The following is a 26,282-nucleotide window of genomic DNA, read 5'->3' on the forward strand; positions in this document are numbered from 1 at the left end:
AGTTGTAGCCGATGACTGTTTGCCGGTTTTATGTTTCGCCAGCCAAGCTTCACGCAGCTTCTTGTCCTGCGGCTACGTGTGAATAAGGCTGACACCAGCCTCCGTTACGTGCGTCCGGCCCTGCGGCACCGAGCAGTAGCCTACCATGTTGCGCGCCTTCAAAGGCAGCCACTACCTATTGTAGTGCTTTCAAGCGTTGTAAAGGAGACACTCGAAGCGGGAAAATTTCGCCACTGAATGAGGACCGCAGCGTACGAGGGAATTTAAACTCGTTTTCAGCTCGCTTCGGCGCGCCCGAAGCAGCCGACGCGGCCGCTATGTCCACGTGATCCCTCCTAGCACGTCACGCCGACAGTGGCGCCAGCTTTTCCAGTGGTGGAGCTCGAGGCCAATAAAAGCTCATGGCACCCGTTCAAAGAGGTCAAATTAATAGAATAGCGAATAGAAAGCACGGTCACTTTTAATAACACCGTCACGGTAAAACTGAAACCACGGCTCGTGTGGTTTGCTTCGAAGCCGCGAAGTTTGTATGCAAAGGCCTTCAACGGTCACGGACGTCGATGTGCACGCTTTTATGCTGCAGCACACAAGATGACCAGCGCTTAGGACTTCCTCGCCTTCTGGAAGGCTTCGAACCCTGCATTCTGCTTGCCTAATGTGAGCCATTATGCAGGCTAACGACAGCGGGCATGTAAATTGAAGAGACATTTCAACATGACGACACGAAACAACATCTTACTGAGCAAGACGACCGCAGCACTGCGCCGACTGCTCTAGTTCTTAATCTCTCGGAGAGCCATGTTGGATTTAAGGTGGCGCCCCCTATAGACCGTGAAAGTTGCGTATAGCTGCTACGCTACCACGGCGGGCTACTTTGCGATAGTTGCCCCCTGTTCTGTTGAGCGAAAGCTGCAGTTTTGTATTTGTTACTGTTGTGTGCTTACCCGTTATGCGGTGATACCTATTTGTTTAATATTGTATCTGGTGTGGTATTTCTTTCTGAAGTTTCATTTGAAACTTTTCTGCATTAGTAAACACAGCTCTGAGGTGCTAGAACGTTGATGAGTTTCACTGTTCATAGTGAAGACAGACTCGTTATTTCTGTAAGGAACACGGAATGCATACAATATCTTTTGCAAACACTGTCAGCAAAATCTGTGTACGTTGCTCGACACATGTGCACTGTCCAATACTTTGCTTACAACAAAATGATAATCACATGGCGTTGCTATGTAAAATTGATAACACCTGTCTTACTCGGTCACACTTTAATATGGTCACTTTTGCTGGTGATTCAAAAATTGCTTCCTAGGTTCTAACCGCTGTTTGCAGTAAAATTATAATGCAACTGGTTTTACGGGATGAGACTGCCTTTCCTAAACAGCTTTTTTTTTTTAATATAGTGAATGCCAAGTCATATCTTTTGCATTGTTAGTGTAAGGTATGCATATGATGTACTTTGTGTTCCTTCATCTGTTGTGGATTTTTTTGCAAGTGCAAGTTGCCAATGTGTAATGCCAACAACTAATGGAGGCATGTTTGCAAAGTGCTTCCACTGCAGGTGTCATTCAAAGTTGTCTCAGCTGTTTACCTCACCAATTTCATTTTAGTTTTGGTACATGTTGTTTAATGCTTTCTACATCTCTGTCAACGCTACATAAGGTGCAAATACAGGCTGTACTACCAGCATCATGTGGCCTTAACTAGTTGACACTATGTGTTTTTAGTTTCTGTTTTAATAGTGCACCATCTTTCTGCATATACGTTTCTAAAACGAGAAATTTTCAAGTCCTTACTGCAATGTATGAATGTGACTTTCTTGAACAATTTATTTTCATGCTCGCACAGTAATCGTGAGAGAAGAAAACATTGTCACATATTAAAACTTGCTTACCGTATCTTTTTCATTTTTCTTTTTCCTGTTTATATTTCCTTAGTTTTAGGCCACACGTGTATGTACTTGTAACTTTATTGGTAGTATTTGCAAGCTTTTTTATTTTTCTTTCTTCATGCATGTCCTGCATGTTCTTGCATTTTGTCATGCTTCCTGTAAACCTGAGGCAAAATGCACGGCTGCTCCAGTTAACACTTGCCAGCTCAGCGATTAAAAATGTGACGCTGACAAGGGTTGACTAACCTGTATATCGCTCTCTTTTCTATCTTCTCTGCTATCCTCACTCCCTGTTCTTTTATCCTATTCTCCCTATTCGTGTGTCACACTTGTCTTAGAATGTTGGCTCGAATGGCAGTGTGCCGAGGCATCCCTGTCGGACCCTGTCATCAAGGCCATGCTGCGGGCAAATAATCGATGCTCTACAGCTGCTACTCTTTGGTTTTCAATGCACCAGTGGCACGGACAGGTGCGAAAATTGTGCACACTATAAACGGTCTCCTGTCTACGCTCCAGCAGCCTTGATCTCTGACTGCGGATATACATGCATTGTGAGGCGTACGCGTGTGCTTTGCACACAAAGAGTATATTGTGGAGCTCTCATAGTGATCTTCATCATGTCACCCTCCTTCCTCTTCACATCTTATGTCCGTTTTTCTTCCAAACCCCCTTCCCACTGTGGAGTAGCGGGAAAGAGACGCTTCACTCAGGCCGACCTCTCCACCTTTCTGCGCTAAGGTTCCTCTCTCTATCTCTTCTCCTGTTCCTGCTCACCTGCAACGCTAGACGGTTAGTTAGTGGGGTCAGCACAAATTCCCTTCCTTTATTTTTCTGTTCTTACTTAATAAAAGGCAAACAATCACTACTCCTACTATTGGTCATGTGTCCTAGTTCAGGGCAGAAACCACAGCTCCTGAACTGAAAATACTCCAATTAGCATAGTCTGATAAATTCCTAGGTGTCATACTCGATTCGAAACCAAGTTTCATCCCCCACATCAAATACCTCAAGGCCAAGTGTCTGAAAACAATGAACATACTGAGAATTCTCTTGCACCCAAATTGGGGCAGTGGCAGAAAATGCTTAATGAATCTTCGCAATAGTTTCATACCATTGTGTTTAGACTACTTGTCTGGGATGTAGTATCGGTCTGCTACACCAAGTGCCCTAAACATGCTTGATTCCGTTCATCTGCTATTCATCCAGGCATCTGCCTGGCGACAGGAGCTTTCAGAACTAGCCCGGTACAAAGTCTATGTAGAATCCAATGAGTGGTCTCTCCATCTGCAAAGATAGTTCTCCAGTTTCATGCATTTCCTGAAAGCACACTCTAACCCTGAACATCCTTCTAACTAAACCGTAAATGTACGACTTGTGCCACACTTTTCCACAATCGTCCAATGGTGAGAGAACCTTTCTCGCTGCGTGTGAGGAACCTCAGCGAAGCAATGGCTGTCCCACTCCTTGAAAACCCTCCAATGGCTCCGGCCAAGCCATTACCACTGTGGCTGCGGCAGCTGATTGGTTGCGACACATCTTTTGTAGAAGTTATCAAGAATGCTCCAGCAATACACATAAAAAGGCACTTCCCAGAGCGTCATTCAAAGTACTCGTCCCCGGAATTGTACATTGATGCTTGAAAGTCGCGTGCTGACATTTCTTATGCTGCAGTCGGCCCATCCTTCCCGGAATCCGGCGGTCTGCACTTGGAAACAAGAATCCTTACAGCGGAGGCCTATGCACTATTGTTGGCTGTAAGACAGATCAAGGAAATAAAACTATGAAAGGGAATAGCATTTACCGATTCATTAAGTGTCGTCAAAGCGTGAATGTCTGTACAAAAGATAAGAAATCCCTGTCTTTACTGAACTTTATTCTATCCTCTGCCCTTTGTACACATCTCATAAACATATGATATACTTGGTACCTGGTCACAGAGGCATTGAGGGTAATATGCTTGCCGACCATATAGCCACATCAGTAACTACAAAGCCAAGTAATTCTTCCATGGCTGTCCCTGCCATAGATTTAAAGACCTTCCAATGCAGGAAACTGAGGTGCAATTGGCAAGGTATGTTGGACACTGACACGCTCAATAAACTCAAGATTATTAAGCCGAATGTAGGAAATTGGGCACTGGTAATGAAAATACGACAAACTGAGGTTATTTTCTTCCGTCTTGCAATAAGGCACACGTACGCCACTCATTCCTACCTGTTGACCAGTGGGGAACCTTGTGTCTGTGATAAATGTGACGCAAATCTAACGGTCCTTCACGTCGTGCGATAGTGTCAGGAAGTAGAAGCTCAAAGAAAAGAGTACTTTGCCCCAGCTTACAGACAACGCATTTCCCTCCACCTAGCAATGTTAGCCACTTTTTGACAGTAAGTTAGGTTTAAAGTCTTTGAGAGATGTTGATACATTTCTACATGTTATCAGCCCAAGGGATTCATGGCACATCCTCTCACTAGAGCCAGCTGCTGCGATAGCATTTTTCTGAAGCATGTGCCTCCCAGCCCTTGCATTCAAGAGCCCACCGGTGAGGTACAAGTGCTGCTGTTACTCACACATTTCCTACATCATTCCTTTATAATAGAACCTTTATGATCATAGCATACATCACTAGTCATTGACATTATTTTAATACCTATACATTTTAGGCACATCACAGCAATAAATTTTTAGGCCTCTCTACAGCCAAGTAACATCTGCCATTCACAACTTTAAAATTTTACCACATTCTACTATTGACAATCCATTCATTACCTTTTTTCTTGGCACTCTTTGGCCATATCTGTGCCACTAATATCCACAAATTATCATCATCGTCTGCTGCATTAACTCATTGGCTGTGCCATTCTGCTGCTGAACACGAGGTCCTAAATTCGATTCCAGGCCACCGCATACACATTCCGATGGCGCCAGAATACAAAAAGGCTTGTTTACTTAGATTTAGGTACGTGTTAAAGAACTCGGGGAGGTTTAATTTAATCTGCAGGCCCCCACTCTGGCATCTTTCATAGTTTGTGTGTGGTTTCACGACGTTAAACTGCATAATTAGATTTCTTTAATTGGCTCTGATGATTGGTACCTGCGCTGTTCACTCCGCAGCCCAGCAGTGTGCCCGTTCAAGATGTGCGTCATGTCTCCAATCCTTATTCTGAAGCTTGACTCAAATGCCTCTTCGCTGCCAACTGTGCAAGATGGCGAGGTGGAGCGGGTCTTTCGGCTGTCGCACCACCTCAAGGAGCCACATTCGCTTGTCGCCCTTCTCTACTCCTCTGTGGACGCAGGTAAAACATTTGGAACTCGATTGCTCTTCGAAGCTTTAATTCATTAATTCACTCACGAATTTGCCACATCTAATGCAGGCACAAAAATTGTCACGCCTTCCTTGTTTCTACTGTAACGTCTTGATTTATAGTTTGTCCATTCTTGCGGCTTGGATTGCTTGTGAGTTATGCACATTTAACGTAGGCGCGACTTTGTTAGACTTGCTCGCATAGCGACAAGGTTGAAAATTAGGTTCATCGGTATGTGATTGAATGAAATGACCTCATTGAAAGGTGTGCTATCAAAAAAAAAGAGAAGAGCTAGAGCTATCACCCGAAGCTTTTCTACGAAAGAATGCCAAAAGAAATAAAAGATCATTCACTAAATCAGCTTACACGTGAAAGACACACACAAGTACACCTCAAAATGGGCAAAAACATAAAAGTTAGAATACGAAAAAAAAGAAGAAGACGTAATCGGGAGAAAAACTGAATTACTTAAGCTACCACGAAACAGCACACAGGGATGGCAGCTCTTTACCATTGAAGTTTATGGATGTCCCACTGACAGCACACGCACCTCAAGCAAGTGCTGTGAGAAAACAGTGTCACTTTGGAAAAGGACATGGTATGGATTACTTCAAAAAGTGCTGCTATGTACATTCGATCCCAGATATACTAAACTCAGATATATTGAATTATTGGCTGTGTTGAACAGTTCTTAGATTCCCTTAGAAATCGCATGTGAAAATATAGCACTGTGCCGCGCATGTATTGAACTCTCATTCGCTGCCGCATTTTGTGTATCAAATACTCCGCTGCGCCATAATGCTGCAAGTGTGCGTCTCCTAAAAGGTACGCGATCACTCTTCATGCCGTTGGAAATATTTATTGCCTACAAATTCGAAAGGATACTGTTTTGGCTGACGCCATCAAACAAGACATTGAATCTGCAGGGTCCATGTCTCAGCTTTGCTCGCTGCGCATGTGGATGGCTCGTGCAATGTGTGCCCATTCGTTGTCGGCAAGGGCAGATAGTCACTGTACTTCAAGAACATGAAAGGCTCTCCAGTCCAATACACATCCTACAAGAAACGTTGATGGGACTCAATCTTTCCACTGAGTGGCTCTGGGCATGAGATACCAAACTGGAGGTGTCTGTGCCACCAGGTTTAGGTTCCTATAGACTACGGCTTCCCATGAATTGTACTTTGTGGTTCCGCAAGCGGCCAAAACAAATCCGGCCGCAACACCGACTTGGGCATGCTTTTACACTACAGTTTGTAGTTAACAAAAGCACCGCATCCGCACTTCACAGAAAGACCATTGCAGCAGCTGTTTGCAAGACTCAATGCTGTGCGATTCGTGGGACCACAGTCCACACTAAGCGCGCTGCTTTCATGCTTGCAGTACTACATGTGAGTGGGAATGGACGCGGGTGTTCTGCAAGCTGAGAGAGCCCCTTTCTAATCTAACAGCATCTGTCTAGTGTCGGCAGTCACCAATGCAGTGGCCACAGGGGAAGGGCAGAGAATGAATGGGCTGCGGGGCGCTGGAGCCCCGAGCGGCACACAGGAAGAGATGGGCAGATGATAGCCATGAGACATCATGACAACTGCTTCTAACAGGAAGGGAGAGCACACAGTCAGTTCTGAAAATGAAAACTGACACAACAGCCTGGCTGGCAAACTTGTTGCCGATGCGCGGTGATCGGCCACGTAAGTGGCATATTGTAACAGGCACGCGACTGGACACATGCACGTGCATTTCGCAGTTCAAGAGCCCAAGAGTGGCATGTGACACATCTATACGTGCTGTTTTACTTCCGTACTGTGTACATTTCTGTGTTATCCTGAATAAAAATGTGCAAGATATCGACTTGCAAGGAGCGCACCGTGGTCTCAGTGTGGGATTTAAGGGTTAGCGTTGCGATCAGTATTTCAAAGATCATTCCATGGCACAAGCTACTCCCAGCATTAGTGTAGAGCAAATAATTTTACTTTTGGGCTTTCGACACAGCCATGGAGAAGGAAACCAGTAAATTCCCTCTTTTGGTTGTCTGTGGAAACTGTGCGAGATGTGCGGGGGTTTGAGATAAGCTTCAGATAGACATAGTATTCAATATTTCAGACTATTGATTTGTACATCAAACCATTTCACAAATCCGTTCGAGGTTGATATATCCTGGATCGACTGTATTTGTATAGTACTGCAAAGTGAAGACTAGTGTCCTCTCACCTATTGAGCAACCCGCCACAGTAGCACATTGGCTATGGCATTGCGCTGCGAGGCTCGAGAGTGCGGGTTCAATCCCGGCCACAGCGGCCACATTCCGTTGGGTGTGGAACGCAAGGACGCCCACATACTATGCACAGGGTGCACATTGAAGAATCCTAGGTGGTCAAAATAATTCCGATGCCTCCCCGCTGTGGCATGCCTCATAATCAGATCGTGGTTCTGGCTCCTAAAACCCTTGAATATCATATCTTTTTTTACTTATCGAGTAGCCCCTGTAGTGCTAGAGGAGGTGCGTGAAGAGATATCTTTAGGAAGTTTTGATGCGAAAGTGTCACATGGCTCATTGAGTGAAAAAGCCGGCGTCTGTACTCTGTAGCAGGGAATCGGCACCTAAAGTGCCATTGGCTGCGACACCACTTCGCGAGTGGGCCTTGATGGATCAGTGCGAATGAAAGGGCACACCTGCTTCTACGTTGGTGCACCAGGTGTTGTGTTGCTTCAGGGGGGAGGGCATCGCCAAGACACCACATCAACCATGCTCTCACTCTCGAAAGCCTGTGTTATGTGCGCGTTCCTTGTCCATGCCAGCTTTATCCTGCACTCTAACTGTGCCTTAGTGAAGACAAATCAAAATGCGCCAAGCATTGCAATGCGCTTTGGATTTTTCTGATCATCGTTCTTGTGCCCTGAAATGATTTTGCGGCTTTATTTACTGCACTTTATCTTATTTGGGCAAATTTTTTTCTTTTTTTTTGCCTACACTGGCTGCACGAGTGCAGGAAATCACCATAGTTTTTAATTGGTGCTGGGAAAGTGTAGCAGTGCCCACCTACACAAAGCCATTTTTTCACTGCCGAAGTGTAGCATGTAAACTACACTTTTCGCCATACATTTTCGATGAGTATAGGTAGTGTAGATAGTCTAGGTAGCAGATAATGGACAAACAGGCAGCTCTTGCAAACGCGAGGCATCAGTTTGTCTGCTACTGTTGGTGCTGTGGGTATACAGTAGAACCTTGTTGATATGATCCCGCTTGTTATGATTTCCTGGCACCAACATTTGTAGCTGAGAACACTAGAAATGAGCTGATAAAACTTCTTTTTTACTGGTTTATACCTTCCTAGAAAAAACAATCTTTCGGCACCAACATTCACTACATCTCCAAACTGCGATCGTATAATACTAATGGTGTGCGACTTTTCCAAAATGATACATTTTCTGGCTGCTAGATCCCATTTGAACAATAGGTAAATGGTACGAGGCACATGTGATCGAGAACACAGCCATCCGCAGCCATCGCTGCCAACCCTATTGTGATAAGCATCTTCACCGTACGTGTGTTTCGCAGTATGTGGCGTTGGAAGCCTATTGCACGTTTTTAATAGCTGATAACCCAAAACACGCTGCAGTTTCCTGCGGCAGACTGCACGAAGTGAGTGTCACGTGTCTCTCCGGTGGCATCATATTCCGGTGTTGCCTGCCAGCTCCATATTGTTCTGGTTTCCCGTTGCCATCTTAAAACACCACGCATAGGAAACCAACAAAGCGCATATCGGGTCAGACAGCTTGGCAGCTCGACGCAAGTCGGCGTCTTATGCAGCAATGATTCTCGCCGAGTAGGCATGTTAAAACTTCCTGCCAAAATATCCCACTCTAGGAAGCTGATGACCCACTACAAATTCGAGGAGCGTGAACGTAATTTTGCCAAAGCCGCAGAAATTACAAGTTGTGTCTCGGGCCGCACTCGGGTCCTGCCAGCTTGGCCTGCTTTGGCGTCTTGTGTTGCAGTGGTCCTCGCAATACTTCGCATTACATAGATATCAGCTACAGCTGTGTCTGCCAATTTTTCTTAGTGACTTGGGATCATACTTTTTCCCTGTTGGTACCGTATTTACTCGATTGTAACACGAGTCTTTTTCATGATTTTCGTTGCATGAGCTCGACGCTCGTGTTACATTCAAATAACGACAAAACTGATCATTTTAAAGCAAATATCCTAAATCTTGGGGTCTTTATCATTATGTTAGCAACCTGTATGTTCAATTCTAATCTGTAAAGAAGTCGATCGAAGTGAAAATTTGTTTTTGGAATCGACACTATTTTCGTTGTGCCTGTGGCTGGTGTAACTGTTACAGTGCTGCAGCACTCTGTGGCCTTTCGCGCTTCAACTACGTTTATTCGTGATGTTATGGCAACCTAGTGCATTCGGTATGATGCCTGCTTCGAGAGGTGAGCAATTTTGACGACCGAGAGGGTGGGAAACTCTACCGTGACTTAGCGGCTCGACGCGAACGATTCAATGATTCACAGATGGCAAGACCAACAAAAGGCCCTCCTTATATCTGAAGCTGGCCCGAAGGGCTCTGTGGGCCTCATAGTGGTCTAGTAGTGTCCTCGGATGAAATGGTTTTGCGGCCTCTTAAGAAGTACTTAATCTCAAACAAGCTCGGAGATGATGTGATTCTTGGGCAATCACTTTCCGAGATAGTTTCGCTTTGGTGAGGCTTGGCTCATCCCAGTACCCCTCAAAGTATACGGCTGACAGCACTCTTGGCACTGATAGCAAGCTTGCACAATGCCAAAAACACTTCTCAGAGACGCTTTTGGTGAAGAGTCACGCAAAATTTTTCGAAAGTGATCCTATGTCATAAAACGATTGCCCAAGATAACTTGTTTGTTAATTGTGATTTCTTGAACAAAGGTGCCATTTCTTTTTCCTTTCATCTCGTGTTACATTTGCGTTTTTTTTTATTTCGCTTGACTGGAAAGTCGAACCTTGCGTTAAAATCATGGTCACGTTACATTCAAGTAAATATGGTACGCTTCTTGATGCATTTTTTTTCCTGAGTGCATGAATGAGGTTCTACTGTAACACATGGCGACAGCAGTGAAGGTTCGCTGTGGTCCTGATGTGACCATGTGTCACATAGGAAGGTGACGTTATCCTTCAAGCAGATAAAATTATGTATCTTACTTTCGTATGGGGGGAGGGGGTGCCTATAGAGATTAGCTGTTTCAAATTCTACGCTGTGTTATAAGCATCGCGAAGTTGTCTTCGTGCTCTGCGCATTCGCAATGTATTTAGCTCCAGTTTGTCTAAATTTGTTGCTGAAAGGAAACTTCTAGACTGGCTTTTAGTGTTCATTCAAGGCCATATACGCAGCCAGTGGGTGTGAAGCGATATGCGAAGTCGGGCACTTTTTGTCTGCTAATGGAGAAGACTACATGCATTCCGCTCTGATTGGCTACAATCCAATCAGCCAAGTGCAGCACAAGACGTCATAGCCTCTGCCTCGCACTGCAGTCGTCTACATGAAACTGCACAATGTGTAGGTAAAAATAGCCCTGTTTCCGAATTCTGAAGGCAAAAAAGACTGCGTGCATGCAGAGTTATTGAATATAGTTGCATTTGTAATGCAATATATTGTTGAAAATGAACAGCTTGCAAAGTCGCGAGGTCATTTGAAGGCACAAGGATGAAGTTTAGGGAACTCCATGTACTAACCATAATTTCCATGCCGGGAGAACTGCCATGCTTGCAGCTCCCATAGACACGAGCGTCAAAGTTCCCCCTAGTAAGTTTTGTTGGAAACTCTTGTGTTCGCAACCACATCTGCTGAACCCCAATTATACAATTTTAGTGCTACAAAAGTGGCTGTAGATTGGAATCCGTGCTTAGTAAAGCTTTGTTTGTGGCCTCTGCAGGTCTAGATGGTCTGTCTGGCTAGTCATGGTGCTTTGTCATGTTTGTGTCTACAAGGCCTGCCATAGTGGTTAGGGGCAATTGCAAGGTGCATTGGTCATGAAAACCTGTTGGGCGAGGTGCGATGAAAAACCACTCCTGAGTTTCATATCATTATCCTGTGTTTCGTCTTGCTGGCTCACCAAAGCATAGTTTACAGTGATTACCAGTGCATGGGATCTGCATTTCTTTTCTTTCATATCGAAATACAGTGTCATTTGCTTTCTGTTATTACAATCTAATTCCATTATTTTGACTCTGGTTAATTAGATTTTTTGGTTATTTCCTTCATTTACGAGTGCTGCTCTGCAGGCAACATACAGTCGAACCCGACTATATCGAACCCGTTTACATCGAATTATTCTATATATCGAACAATTTCTGGTCACGGTATAGTTACAATGAGTATATATAGCAAAAATTACGCTTACATCGAACAAATATTGCAGTGACTCCCGATATATCGAACGTCAAGCGGCGGAAAAGTGCCCCCAGAAGTTGGCTTTCCCTCGCGGGATCGGGGAAACCCGGCGGCGCGGCTCCATCCAACCGCTCTCCCTACCGTGACCGCGCTGCCTCGGGCTGTTCGGGCGAGCCGTCGACACTCCCCCTGTCGCGCATAGTGAAGTCTATTATCCTCCCTCTTTCTCTATCATCTTTCACTTCCCACTCCCTCTCCCCTGACGACGCTTCGCCGTGCTCCCTCACGGGTTGCAGAATCAAGCGTCCTTCCTTTCTTTAGATCACTATCTATCGACACTCCCCAGCAAAAAATGATCCTGGCCCGCCTACAGCGCTTGCTCAGACAGCCAATCAGAGGTTCTTGTGCGCTCTACGTGCAAGATGGCGAAAGTGCGAGTTGTCTGGCTGCTTCTCTGGTTTATCGCACGGAGGAAGGAAACTAAGGAGAAGCCCTGACGTCACTCTTTGTGAAGCAAAAGTGAAGCCGGAATTTGGCGTTGCTCATGGCGATGCTCCGCCTTTTGGGCCACCCTCCTCTCTTGTTTACATCTTTCGCGAAACCACGCCGCGTTGCGCGTGGTGTCGCGCGCGCTCGCGCAACATCTGGCAGAGCACGGTGCAGGTAACACAGCGCAACAAGACACGGTGACTAACGCAAACCCGCCCACTCAGCGCCTTTGCCACGGCCCGAAACCTACCAGAGCAACACGTGTGAGCGCTCAAAACCATAACAACGCCGCCATTGTGGCCCAAAAGGCGTGGCCATACAACAAAAAAAACCAAAAAAGCAGCAAAAAAATGAGACCCTACTACGTCATTTCCGCCACACTTTTCTCCTAGCGCGCGGAGGGGGTAGGGCCTCTCCTTAGTTTCCTTCCTCCGTGGGTTTATCGTGTTTGCGCCTTGTGGGCCTTCTCCCGCAGTGTTGCCGTGATGAAGCGGCAGAATTCGCCTTTCGTCGTGAAGATCGAAATCATAAATCGCGTCGAACGCGATATCCCCGTAGCGTGCAAGATTCCGAGGAGCACTCTCAGCACGATTAGGGCTAAAGTGGCCAGACTCGCAACCCGGTGCCCATGGCGCCCGACGCGTACGCACGGCCGTGTACGAGGCGTTCGTCATACGTGCCGGTTTCCGCGTGCTCGGTGATGACTGTAAATTCTGATGAATGCGACGAAGCCGTTGCCGGTGTTGCCGAAGTTTGGAGCGAGCTGTCAAAATTTCCGGGACATTCGAATCAACGGTGGACGAGTTTGTGAGTGCAGATGATGGTGTCGCGACGACGGTAGATCCCGAAACGAAGACTACATCGCCGACATCGTACCGAGCACAAATGAAAGTAGGCACGTTGAGGAAAGCAACTACGGTCCTTTGCCCACATCCTCCGAAGTGATTGGTGCACTCGCATTAGTCCGGTGCTTCTGCGCGAATGCGGAAGGTTGCGGCCTCAGCTGCTCGGACTCCTTAGACAACGTGGGGAAGTGCGTGCGTCGCAGGCAGCGAAATTGCCCAAGCAGAAGAAAATGCAGGACTAACTTATGCGAAACTAAGGTAGTTTCGTCAATAAAGTGATTTTATAAATGGTATGTGCTTTTATGACATCCAATTATTTAGCAGGCTTATATCGAATTATGCTCTATATCGAACTGATAGGCGTTTTTTTGCGAGTTCGATATAGCCGGGTTTGACTGTACCAGAAAAATTTTTTTTTCTTGCTGAGTTTCGGTATTGAGTACAAAGTTTCTGGCTAACCATTTTTGGCCCACACTGGAGTGAGAGGCTACGAGCACCGTTTGTTGGTTCAGAGCATGAACGCAGGACGAGGAGGAAGAAGTTTGGCAGCAACTTGCATTGTTTTGAAGACACGCTCAGAGAAGACAGACCGATTCAAGATATCCAGCTCCAGGAGTGTCAGACACGTGATGTAAAGCAAATGTAATGTACACGTATGGTATACGTATGACGAGAGCTATCTGTACAAATTCCAAAAGAAGCCATATGTGGCTTGGGGTGGATCCCCACTTCCAGTTTTCTTTCTGATGTTTCTCTCTATTGCTGAGAAAGCTTCTGCAAAACACTTTTTCTTTTCGTTAATTATTCCTGTTCTCCACACGTTTTGCACAAATACATAGACAAAAAGAATTTCGGGTATTTTATACGTGCTGTCATTAAAAAGGTAATTTAAAACCAAGCGAAGGTCCCAGCAGCTGCCCATGCATTTCTATGGGCTCGAACTTTAATTATTTCCATTCTAAGATTGGCGATCGCCCGATAATTCGAACTTGACAAGTCAACATGCACGTGCCTGACTCCTATGATGCCTTTTTTCGAAAATGTGGCCATAAATTGCCTGTGTGATGCAATCTAATCAAAACCATGTTTGTGGCATTTGCATGTTTTACCATATAACACTGTTGTATTGCAGAAAAGCTGACATTAAGAAATCAGCCTTCATTGTGAAACGATCTATTAGACGCTTGCCAATTTGTCCTGCTAAAAAATTGGGGGCACATTAGATTTATGCTTTGGACCCATAGAAAGCTGGTGTGCATTTGATTCTGGGGCGTGTTAGAATGGGGCAAATACTGGCATATGAATTAGCTGTGTGTTTTGGCATTTTTCTGCATCTTGTTTAATTTGTCCTGCCCAACAATTCAATAAATTTCGTCAGTCTTGCCAAGCTTGATCTTTAGTGGAAGTCAACTGTATTAGAATTGTGACTTGAGCAATTTATTTTAAGGGGAGCTGGTTGCATGCTTTTAACGTGGTGGCACCAAAGATCTGTCTTGGTGGCCAATTTTTTTACTTAAGCTCTGTTTTTGGTATAAGTGGCACATTTGTTGTTCTAAATCACAAAGCTGTCAATTTAATTTAACTTTGTTCCTGCCTTAAGCAACCCTTTTGAATAAATTATCATGAATATGAGCAAGATTTGAGATATGTGGGGTTAAATTGCAGCTCACTGACTTAAGGTGCCTTCGACTCTGTTACAGCCAAGCAGGTTGCTTCAATTGGTCACACCCTCGCGTCTGAAAGGAATGCCTCAGTCAGCGTGACCTTTGTGACAGCTGACACAGCAGCTAGTAACACTATCCCTCTGGACGACATGCTCATGGTGTCGGGGATCTCGTCTGGAGTGAGCGCCCACGATGTGACCGAGAAGTTATCTTATGCGTTGCAGGACGGCGTTGTGAAGGTAATTCATATAGAAGTCACCCAAGTTGAGGCCAGGTACTCGAATTGTGGAGTGTTGTTCACCCATGAGTAAATTTGCTTTAGAGATTTTGTTGGCTCTTCTATGCTGTAAACGGGCTCAATGACCTGATTTTACGTGTGAATGTTGAGGAATTTATACGTATTTCTTCTTTTATGGCTGTGGAGGTAAAGCTTGTGCGGGATTCAATGTGTTTTCATTTTAAACACCATTTCCTCCCTCCTCACACGAAGATCTTTAAATATTAATATTATTTTATTTTCATGCAAGAAAATTTTGGGCAGTTAGCAGTTAAAAGTAAATGCTCGAAATAGTTGAATGTGCTGATTGGTGCAAATTTCATTTGTTTCCATTTTAAGCCTTTTTGTGCTATGATAATTTCCTAAAATCTGACCAAAAATTGTCACATTCTTTATTGCACAACACTTTACAAAAATGAGTGTAGACAATATTTTTAAGCATTTATTATAACAAAATTTGAACCCTTTAATTTCAAAAGTTAGATGCTATACACTATACAAGAAAGTGAAGCGCATTGCCAATGAGCAAATGAAAACTGCAATAGAATGAATAGCATTGTTGATAAGCTTAGCATGTCATTCATCGATTTTGCCAAATATGCGTGGACAAACTTGACTCGTTCATGATGCGGAAGGAGTTACAAGGTTTGAAAAGTGTGTAAAAATGCATAAATGCACTTGTATCTGTGAAAAAAAATGAAGGTCGCATCTTTATGCACTGACATGAAGATGCAAGAAGGTGTTTCATAACATGCCGTTTATATTACATCAATGCACACTTTGGCATTCTTCAGGGTCAGTACTTCATGCTTGGGCATCCTCCTTGAAATCATATGTTGTCAGAGTCACATAGAAAATGATGCTTGCAGTCAAATGAAAATGCAGTTGGTCTGGTATTTATCTCATGGTATCTTATGGCCATAGTGATTAGTCACTGTCAACCATTTAGTACTTTACTGGCTTCATTGTGTATACTTTTCGTGGAAAACTATTTAGCGTTGAATGGTCTTTTCCATTGGAACAGGTGTACATGTACGAAGAAGAAAGCCTGGCCCTGGTGGTAACTTCAGGGAAGTCAGCCACTGAGACCCTGTCCAAAGTGAATGTGTCGCTCAAGGCACGCTTAGTCACAATCAGCCGGGTCTCCCTAGTCATTGATCCCTTATCAGTGAGTAGTGATTTTCTCTGTCAGATTGACATGACGCCATGTTTGTCCATGTGCTTTTGATCTTGTTATCTTGCACATACATGAAATGATGAAGCACACTTAAGTGATTAAGCCTAACTCCATTTGTGCAGGAAAATGAAGACCTTGTGGCCAGCCGGTTTGCTGATAATGACGTGAGTGTTAAAAACATTATCTTCATGAGAAAGTTCTTTAAGCAGTTTTGTTTTGCAGTTGAAGCAGCAAGCTGTCCCAATTTTATTTTATTTGTAATGTGCTTGTGTTTCCTACTGTGTGTTTATGTTTGGTTGCTTGTGTGGGTAATGTCTCCAGCTTTATTATGTTTTTTTTTGTCACACTTCTTTTAAAGCAAAATATGGTCACTTGGAGTTATTAGGTGGTTGTAAAGTGTGCATTTGTGTTAGTATCAGTTTTTATTTTAGTTACATGCGGATGGCACTGTTTTACTTTCTGTGTCAATGCGTAGCCCTTTCATGGCACTATTTAACACGAAGGAACAATGGATCGTTTGCCATTGATGTCCACCTTTTTGCCATTAAAGTTCTCTTCTCATTCTTAGTTATTAAAAACCAGAACTGCTTGTTCCCTGACACTACCTACTTTGAGCAGTAGTCGTGCAACATGCATTTTGAAATAAAATAATGCTTAATAAGCTGACGTTGTGTAGTGTGCAAAGCAAGCTGTACTATACTTGCGGACAACTTTTCTTGGCTATGAAGCTAAAGCTACAGGGGCGGAGCTTCTGCACATGACTGTATTCGTCCGCAATGTAGTCCGGGTGCACTAGACGCCGGTTTCGGCTTCGCGAACCTCACACATCCTCTTTACTTTAGTAAAGGCAGATACGATTAACTCGCCATGAACAATGTTTCTTCACATCCGATATGTACCAAGTTCTGAACAGCGAACATCGCAGCCTGCGTCGGAGCTCCGAAGCAGCTGAATGGCGTCAGTTAGTACTTGGACGCGCAACCGACGCTGGCATCGGTAAAGCCGGTGTAGCAGTAACCTCTCTCGCTCGTTTGTACATGCCGATGGTTGTGATTTCCAGATGGCTTAGCTTGGTTTCCATGCAGACGCTCTAAACACTTTCTTTTTGCTTCAACAGTCTTTTGTTGCTAAAGTTGGTCAACAACCTCTCAGGGGAATTGATTGGTGGGACAGCAAGCGACAAACATTCACCAGAAGACATGGGCGCCATTTTGTGTTTGATCAATGTGCAAAACGTGTGCTGGTTTCAGGTGTGCGAAAACTCGAAAGAGAAAACTAAGAATACAGTACCAATAGTTCACTGGTGAATGTTACATATTGTTTCAAATTAGATGCTGTAAAAAACAAAAAGAATATTGTTTTCTATTTCCCATGTAAGAAAACATGAACAAAACTGTAGGACTATTTCCAGCAGCGGTGAAAAAGGCGCGCTTAGTTTCCATAGCCTTCGCTTCATAGCCAAGAAAAGTTGTCCGTGAGTATACCAGCATCATGCGGTCTTGCCTAGTTTACACTATGTGCTTTTAGTCTACGTTTTAATAAAGCACTGTTTTTCTGCATATACATTTTTAAGATGTAAAGTTTTCGAGTCCTTACTGCAATGTCTGAATGTGACTTATTGAACAATTTATTTTCATGCTCAAACAGCAATCATGAGAAAGGAAAACATCATCACATATTAAAATTTGCTTACTGTAACTTTTTCTTTTTCCTGTTATACCCCTTTAGTTTTAGGCCTACATGTACATACTTTTAATGTTATTGGTGGTATTTGTGAGCTTTTTTATTTTTCTTTCTTCATGTATGTCCTGCATGTTCTTGCATTTTATCATGATTCCTGTAAACCTGAGGCAAAATTCATGGCTGCTCCACTTAACATTTGTCAGCTCAGCGATAAAAATGCAGTGCTGACAAGTGTTGACTAGCATATCTCTTTCTTTTCTATCTTCTGTGCTATCCTCGCTCCCTATTCTTTCATTCTATACTCCCCATTTAAGTGTCACACTTACTTTGGAATGTCAGCACGAACAACGGCAGTGCGCTGAGGCATCCCCGTCGGACTCTGTCGTCAAGGCCATGCTGTGGGCAAATAATCGATGCTCTGAAGCTGCTACTCTCTGGCTTTCAATGCGCCAGTGGCACGAATGGCTGCAAAAATTATGTGCACTATAGATGGTCTCCTGTCTATGCTGCAGCAGTCTCAATCTCTGCCTGCGGAGGTACGTGCATTGTGAGGCGTGTACGTATGCTTTGCACAGAAGGAATGTATTGTGGAGCTCTCATCATGGTCTTCATCATATCACCCTCCTTCCTCTTCACATCTTATCTCTGTTTTTCCTCCAAACCCCTTTCGCAGCATGGAGTAGCATGAAAGAGATGCTTTACTCAGGCCGACCTCTCCACTTTTCTGCCATTAAGGTTTTTCTCTCTCTCTCCTGTTCGCCTGCAATGCTAGACAATTAGTTACAGTGTGGTCAGCAGAAATTCCCTTACTTTATTTTTCTGTTCTTATTTAATAAAAAGCAAACAATGACTACATCCTGGTGCCGGTCATGTGTCCTAGTTCAGGGCAAAAATGGCAGCTCCTGAACTGAAAATACCCCAATTAGCATAGTCTGACATTTGTTCAGGAGCAAGGTGACGGCTGTGCCTTCACTTCTTCCTGTGCTGCAAACTGCTCGTGTCAAGAGTTACTTTTTCCACCCTTCAGGAACTCAAGTACTCGTTGCGGTCCCTGGAGCGGTTTGCCCCTTGGGTGCGCAAGGTCTACATTGTCACCAATGGCCAGATCCCCTCTTGGCTCAATTTGGACTGCCCTCGAGTGGCTGTAGTCACCCACGAGGTACGCATGCCACATACTCGAAAAAGCTTGCACTTTCTAAAGCTTGCCTTGTCGTTAACTATACTGCATGCCTTTCCTTTCTTTGATGCTGTGCGCCTGTTATGTACTTCCAGGTCACGAATGGCATGTGCGTTATCAGCATCACATAGAATTCTTGACAGGAAAGTAGTGAGCGCAGAGTTACAAGCAAGACAGATGGCAATTGTTATTTGAAGACGGGATCCACCTTATAGCATGCAAACTTTTTAGAGCCTTTCTTTTCTTTTGTCTCCACAAATGTTGCGTAACAGCTACATCAGAATAACCTCAGTTTTCTTTTAAGGCTTGGCAGTTTGTGTAGACTTGTTCAGGTCGACCAAGTTTATTGCATCAGAAAGAAGATGCAAAGAAGCATTTCATGCAGACCTTTCATGCAGGCCATTCAAAGTTGAATTCTGATGGGGGCGAAATGCGAAAACACCTGTGTACTTAGGTTTAGGTGCACGTTAAAGAACCCCAGGCGGTCTAAATTTCCGGAGTCCTCCACTATGGCGTGCCTCATAATCAGAAAGTGGTTTTGGCACGTAAAGCCCCATAATTTTTTAAAGCTGAATTCAGTGCAAATGGATAGAAGAAATCCAACTGTATTTGGATTTGCTTCACTTAGATTTGATGCAAATGCCAATACCAGTGTGACGAAAACATGGCATCAAGTGCTGCTGTCACAGCATTTGATGACATGCTACCAGGGCTCAAGCAAATAGGGGGGTGGGGGGGAAGGCTACGACGCATTTGCCGAGTAGGCAGAGAGAGACGCTGCAGTGTGATGTGAGAGGCAGCAGGGTGTTTCCGGTTTGTGCTTCCTGCCATGGAATTATGTCCCGGTATGGAAATGCCCAGTATACACGTGGCCTGGTTGTGCGTTCCTCGATTGACCATGTGATTGCTTGTGTTGCTTATATACCTGATGTGTGTTTCAGTAAACGTAGTTGTGAGTCAGCGCTCGTCCTGTGTCCTTTCACTCCGTCGTCATCTTGTTTGTGCTGTTCCCATTATGAATGTGTACCAACTCGCCCAACTTTCCACTTTAAAGGGGCCCTGAACCACTTTTTATCGAAGCGGAGAAAGACATTTTGCCGCAAGAAGTACTTCAATGCTTTCAACAGAGGTGGAGTTATCGGCAATCAAACACGGCCTCAGCTGTGCTCCCCTTCCTCCTCCAATGCCTTGCACTGCGAAGGCTATGGCGGAGATGTCACCGTGGCGCGCAGTTCAAATTTTCAATTTGGTGCCTATGTCACGCTAAACGTAAGCCAACCGTGGCTGTCCTCAGAGAGCCGCAGTGCGCTTAGCCACTGGACTCGTGGCGGTACCTCGCGGCGGCCGCGGTGTAGTCGAGCGCAGCGACCAGTAGCAGCCGCGTATTGGAGTGTGATTTATGACGAAATAAAGCACACAGAAAAGAGTGAGGAGCATGGGGTTTTTGAAACGAGAGCGTTTGAGAAAAAGGCGACTTCGCGCTACACTTGCGAGCTCCACGGGCCGCGTACCACTGCAGAACTTGGCTGAGATGTTCACAACAGCGTATGCTACCCGCAGACTATGTTTTTTCACCAAGCTTGAGAGGTGGTTCAGGGCCCCTTTAATAAAACTAAAGATCACTAGAACTGGTGCTCGACTTCTGGGGCAGTTAGGAAATAAAGGCATGCTCTCAGCTGCATAAAAAAATCGTACAGTCTGTTCAGTCTGTAGCTCAGCAATTTCGTTATACATTTTAGCGCTCGCTTGTACGCCCTATCAGTAAACTTGCCCTGATTAATGGTAAACACCCGTGTGTGAAACATTCAAATACCAGGTGTTTCAGTGAACACTTTCAAAATTTTTTTAGAATTGCCTGTGGCAGATAGCACAATTCTAGTCCATGAGCTAGTCTGCTCGAAGAGACGGACACTACTTGCAAAAAAAATTGAAATGCAAAATCGACTAATGAACTAAAATTCACTAATTAAGTTTTTGACTTATGGCATGATCTTATGGCACATATTGCAATTTACAAATTCTAGCCAGGCAGTTTGAAGGCGGTTACACTTGGAACGACTTCTCAGGATGACACCAGTTCTGAGATATTAATTTCCGAACTTTGCAGATAAATGCATTGTAAATGCATTGGTGTTCCAGTTACTTTCATGCTTCAATGCATAAAACGATGTTTTGTTAGCAAAGTAAGTGGAATGACAGTGCATTCTTACCGCAAGTTTGCTGGTGCATATCTCGTAAATGATGTCATCAGCACAGTTGTTTTCAAGGCCATATGCCTTGCAGTCTTGCTGGTAGAATTTGTAAATTGCAATATGTGCCATAAAGCAATTAGTTAAAACCTTCATTAGTAATTTTTTTTAATTAGTTGATTATGTATTTCAATTTTTTTTTAAAGTAATGTCCGCCTCTTCAAGTAGACCAGCTCATGGACTAGAATTGTGCTATCTGCCGCAGGCAACATTAAACATTTTTTGAAAGTGTTCGTTGAAACACCCTGTAAATTCGCACGTGCACCGTGTCCGGTTACCAGGATGACAGCGCGGCACACCGACAAACAACCTGCTTGCTCTTGTTAAGCTTCTTGACTAGAAATATCCAATGGCAACCTTAATCATCACTGAAATTTGAACTCCGGGTACTCTGTTTCGTGTACGACAACACCACACAAAATCAGACTTTTGCCGCTGCAAAATGCAAGCCAAGGATGTAAAGTTTCAGTTTTAGTCAACCTCAGCGGCCAAATGGAAGTCATAAAAGGTAGGAGAATATGCAAACGACAGAAATTGCGTTCGAGGCAACGATGTTGACGACACCAGTTGTGCGATCGAGTCCAAAAATTTTAATAAACCATCGCTCTGCATCCAATATATTGGTTGCCGTTTTACAGTGGCTTGATGGTACCTGTGGCGGAGCTGCGAATAAGCCCAAATAACCAAGCTTGTAGAAATCATTGGTTGATGGCATAGATCGGAAAGCCAGTGAACAATTTTTTTCTTTTTCTTTAAAGAAAAAAAAAATGTCAGTTTCTTTTTTCTCGTCAAGAGATGTGGAATACTGGCAGATAAGCAATCACCGAGGAAGTAATTTCACATTTATTCTGTGGTATTCTGATGTCCCAACTGAATGTTGACAAGGACGAGGAATGAACTTCATTAATAAAAAATGAGCTGACAGTGGAATCATCCGAAGTGGGCAGTGTCCCTAGTCCTGGATGCCGTGGGCCTAGTGTTATCGCCATTCATTTGAGCACTGAGAGGCCCATCTGAATGTCGACAAGACTTGAAAAATAACAGAGAGCATTACGTGAACGGCATTCACTGTATATTGATGGGCGTAGTTCATGGTGTTCACTGTGAGTATTGTTCATTATGTACCAGCATGTTTGGTTAGCTAACTTTATAACTTCCCTAATCAATGGTATGTCAGTGAAAAAGTTCTGGAAGGCGTTGACAAACAAGCGATAACAGCATTTAAAGCAACGCAGGATTCTCAAAGCAAACGTTGTCATATACAGTAAACTATCAGTTGTAAGAACGTCGGTTTATCGAATATTTTAGAATAACGAACTTTTTAAAAATCCCCGGCAGTTTTCTTATAGATTCTATGCAAAAATGTTTCACTTAAACGAATTTCGGAGCAGTCAATATTTCAGTTTAACTAACTCGCTCAGATGACCAAGGCTTCCACTGCACTGCACTGCAGGCGCAACCGATGCCCGCTCTCATCAAACCATCGCTCCAGTGGCAATGAAACGTCGCTTGCGCTACAGCGCCCCTGGGGCAAAGCGGCGGCACGGAAAACGAACGGCAACGAGACATGGCCTCCGAGATCGCCCGCACAATACGAGCATGTAATTTCGGAGGCCATGAACAAAGTAACAGCGCTGGCGCTTAGAACGCCGCCAGAGCGAAGCAGCGATCTGTCACACCACAAACCACGTGGTGTGTGTTTTTTTTTTCCGACCGGCTAGTCGTCGCATGGTCGTCGTCTCTCTCTTTCGTCTCGTCGGTTCCGCGTGTGCACACAAATGACCCACGTGGTGTGTTTTTCATTAATATGTACAAATTCCATTTCACACATTTCCAACACTATGGATGCCATGTCTTTTGCTCCATGAATTGCACTTCAAACTTTTGACCCTGTATGCCATGTCTTATGTTGGTCTAGTGCATATTCAGTTTAGTGAACTTTCAGTTAAGTGAACTATTTCCTTCGGTCCCTTGAAGTTCACTCAAGTTAGAGTTCACTGTATGAGCATTGGGAATGAGTAGCCACGCACTGATCTCGACACTTCAGACGCTTATGTCGCGCATCTTCAGTCATTATCAAACGTGAAGTGGGAAGAATTGTGTGTTTCAGGCTCCCGAATATTCAGACTTTTTGGTGGTCACTGCAGACATCTAATGATTGTTCAGTGACTGTACATGCTAGAACCGAACAGCTTGTAGCTGGCATTCATCTTTGCATGCAGAAATGACGCTTCATCTCTGATGGTAGCTTCCTTTGACCACTAGGACAAGAGCTTGCTCAAGCAAAAAGCCATGTGCCAGAGTGCTTGTTGTACAGGCTTCCTCTCATTCACCTGCTTATCGGAGAAGGTTTCACAAAACACTTGGTCTTCTAAGCCCACTATAATCTTTAAATTCAGCAAGAGAAAATTAATCGCAACACTTCTATCCATAATGGGCATGGAAGAAGCACAGAAATGTGTTATTGTCACTTTATGCATATGCAGTGAATTAAATCAAACAGATGCGATCTGTATACTGAACAAACTCAATATCACTTTTATTGCTTGTATTAAGAATACTCTATCTAGAAACAGAATAGATTTGACAAACAAGAACAGTTGACTGGCAAAGTAATATTAAAATTATATGAAGTCCTTAATGACACATGCGTCCTTATGGATCTTGAAACATAATTTTGTTAAACATCATTTTTGCAGCAGTTCTGTAACCAATCTGTTGACAAAATCCGACAACTCCATCAGCTCGCCAAGGGCGCTGGGTAGTGCATCTTTGCATGCTTGTAAGTGGGTGTGCTTTTCCATATGCCCCAATCTGCTTTGGTTGTTGAGTAGTCACATCTTGCCTTCTCCACCATTTGAGGCTCATGTATACTGTGGTGGGTTCATGACCCAGTCCCTTCTAGCTGGTTGTGTGCATAATTCACATGTAGCACTTGTGTTCTGCCTAGCAGTGATGCGGTCAGGACACTATACTTCTTTGGTGCTGGTCTCCACAACTGATGTGTGACAGTTATAAACTTTCTTTTCTCGCATTCTCAATTTGTTCGAGCTTTACGATAGACGTTAAGAAACCTTTATGCTGTTTTACTGGCTAATGGGCATTGACTTTCTAAATGCCAGCAGTTGGTGGCAATCAAAAGACTAAGTGTTAGAGTTCAGTGGACACTGCTTCGCTCTTGCCCAGTCTTTACCTTCTGTTCATGAGTGTCTTGTTGGGCGACATGAAAAGGGCATCGGGAATTCCCACATGACAGTAGCACTATTTTCCAAGGACTGAAATAACACCTGCAGGAGATCTTCCCCAACAAGAGTCACCTGCCAACATATAGTTCGCCAGCCATTGAGACGCACCTGCACCGCATTCGAGGCCTGTCGCAGCGCTTCATATACCTCAACGACGATGTCTTCTTTGGCAAGGAAGTGTGGCCCGAGGACTTCTACACACACGCTGCGGGATACAAGGTAGGCTTCAGGCTTTGGCATATTGCACCAGTATTACTGGAATTTTCTTTGCTCTAGTAGACATGATGTGGCCACCCTCAGCTCCAAGTTGTGTGCAGTGTAAGCCTGTAGGCCCGAAAACTGAATCCATAGACAAAAGCTAAACCTTGCAAGGGTTGAGTGCCGGCCTTGGTGGTATGACTTATGTTCTTAGCGCAGTAATCTGTGACAAAACGGACAGAAGTCGAGGCATGCATAACTGCTTGTGCGTGTCTCGATGTTTTGTCTCAACTTTATCTGCTAAGAACTAGAAACTAAAGATAAAGTTTTGCCTGCCACAGTGGCTATGGCACATTGTACAGCTGAGCACGAGGAGCTCTGGAGCTCGATTCCTGGCCATGGCACTTGAATACAAAAATGATGAAAGTAGAATGGAAGCTGGGTACAAAAATGCTTGTGTAGTTAGCATTAGGTGCACGTTAAAGAACTCTAGACGGTAGAAATTATTTGTGTTGCCACGATAGCTGACATAAGAGAACGGAAAGATATGTTCCGTTAAACAGGAGTTCCGTTTATCGAGAACGATGCACAGGGATGCAGCACTGTTTTACACCCTCTTAACACTGTCGTCAGAACTATTGACTATTAAGAATTGAATGTAGCAGCTAGTTAGAAATAAATAACGTAATGTGACAAGGTGCTTAGCACTCATTCTGGAACCAGTAGTCACCGACCGCTAACTTGTTCTCAGCAGAAACTACCCATACGGCGATGTAAATGAAAGTCCAAAATTGTGGATTCACCAGAAGTTAAGTGACTGAATTATGCTTCAAGTGGCAATAAAAAAGAACAAAAAAAGGAAAGAAAGGTTGCCACACCCATTGTGGCATGCATGTATGCTTGCATGCGACCTAGTCAGTCTGTACTTCGACCAACGTCGTGCTATTGATACAGATAGACCCAACTATGGTTAGTGCATGCACCAAGTCTGCATCCTCTGTCAACTTGAACAGATGTCGGCCATTCTCCAATAGCCGAATAACAATGGGTTTCTTCACAACAGCCATCTTGCAGTTCTTTCCTCGCTTCATTGCCGCCTTCGTTGGAGTAAACATAGAGGCTGGAAGTGTTGCTATTTAACAAAATGGAACCAAAGCTTGATTTTCTCTGAAAACAAGAAAATACCTTCGAGCTTGATTCTGCCGTTTTGTTTATAGGGAGCTGTGAACATTTTAGTTTCATTTAATGAAAGTTCTTCTTACATTGTTCAGATACAACACCAACCAATTGAGAGCCTGTTGTTTCATTTAACGGGCAATCCCATTTAAGGGATTTCCGTTTACCGAGATTCTGCTCTATAACAACGCTATATTTTTCACCGAACCTTCGCACCAAAGCTAGTCCCTAACTTCTTCATTGTCCTCCTTTTTTCTTTTTTTCCTTTTTTTTTGCTGATTTGCTGTTTTGTCTTTTACCTCTTAGAGGGTCCCTCACCAGGCCTCATTTCAAACTTATTTTTTACACTGGAAGTTGCAAGGTGCCATCTAGGTGGCATTCTACTGAAAGAATTCTTGAAATTGGTTCATTATTGAAGGAGATAGACGATATTGAACTAACCTGTTACCATGACCATCGGGATGCGAGCGTCACAGTGAACAGATACTCTCCCCCTTTGCCTCCACTAGCATCTGCAAGCGGCGTTCCTTTCTTGCCT

General features: G+C 44.1%; 1 protein-coding gene across 2 annotated transcripts in view; it reads left to right on the plus strand.

Moving 5' to 3' along the window:
• Gnptab (N-acetylglucosamine-1-phosphate transferase subunits alpha and beta) overlaps nt 1–26,282 on the plus strand; it is a 110,971-nt gene that overhangs the window by 3,453 nt on the left and 81,236 nt on the right. For both annotated transcript variants that reach the window (XM_072287971.1, XM_050185183.3), the window contains exons 4-9: nt 5,003–5,184; nt 14,599–14,801; nt 15,864–16,007; nt 16,139–16,180; nt 18,727–18,858; nt 24,419–24,589. In XM_072287971.1, coding sequence (XP_072144072.1) covers nt 5,003–5,184; nt 14,599–14,801; nt 15,864–16,007; nt 16,139–16,180; nt 18,727–18,858; nt 24,419–24,589 — 874 coding nt within the window. The remainder of the gene's footprint in view (nt 1–5,002; nt 5,185–14,598; nt 14,802–15,863; nt 16,008–16,138; nt 16,181–18,726; nt 18,859–24,418; nt 24,590–26,282) is intronic.

This window comes from Dermacentor andersoni, chromosome 4, assembly GCF_023375885.2.
Source record: "Dermacentor andersoni chromosome 4, qqDerAnde1_hic_scaffold, whole genome shotgun sequence".
NCBI lineage: Eukaryota > Metazoa > Arthropoda > Arachnida > Ixodida > Ixodidae > Dermacentor > Dermacentor andersoni.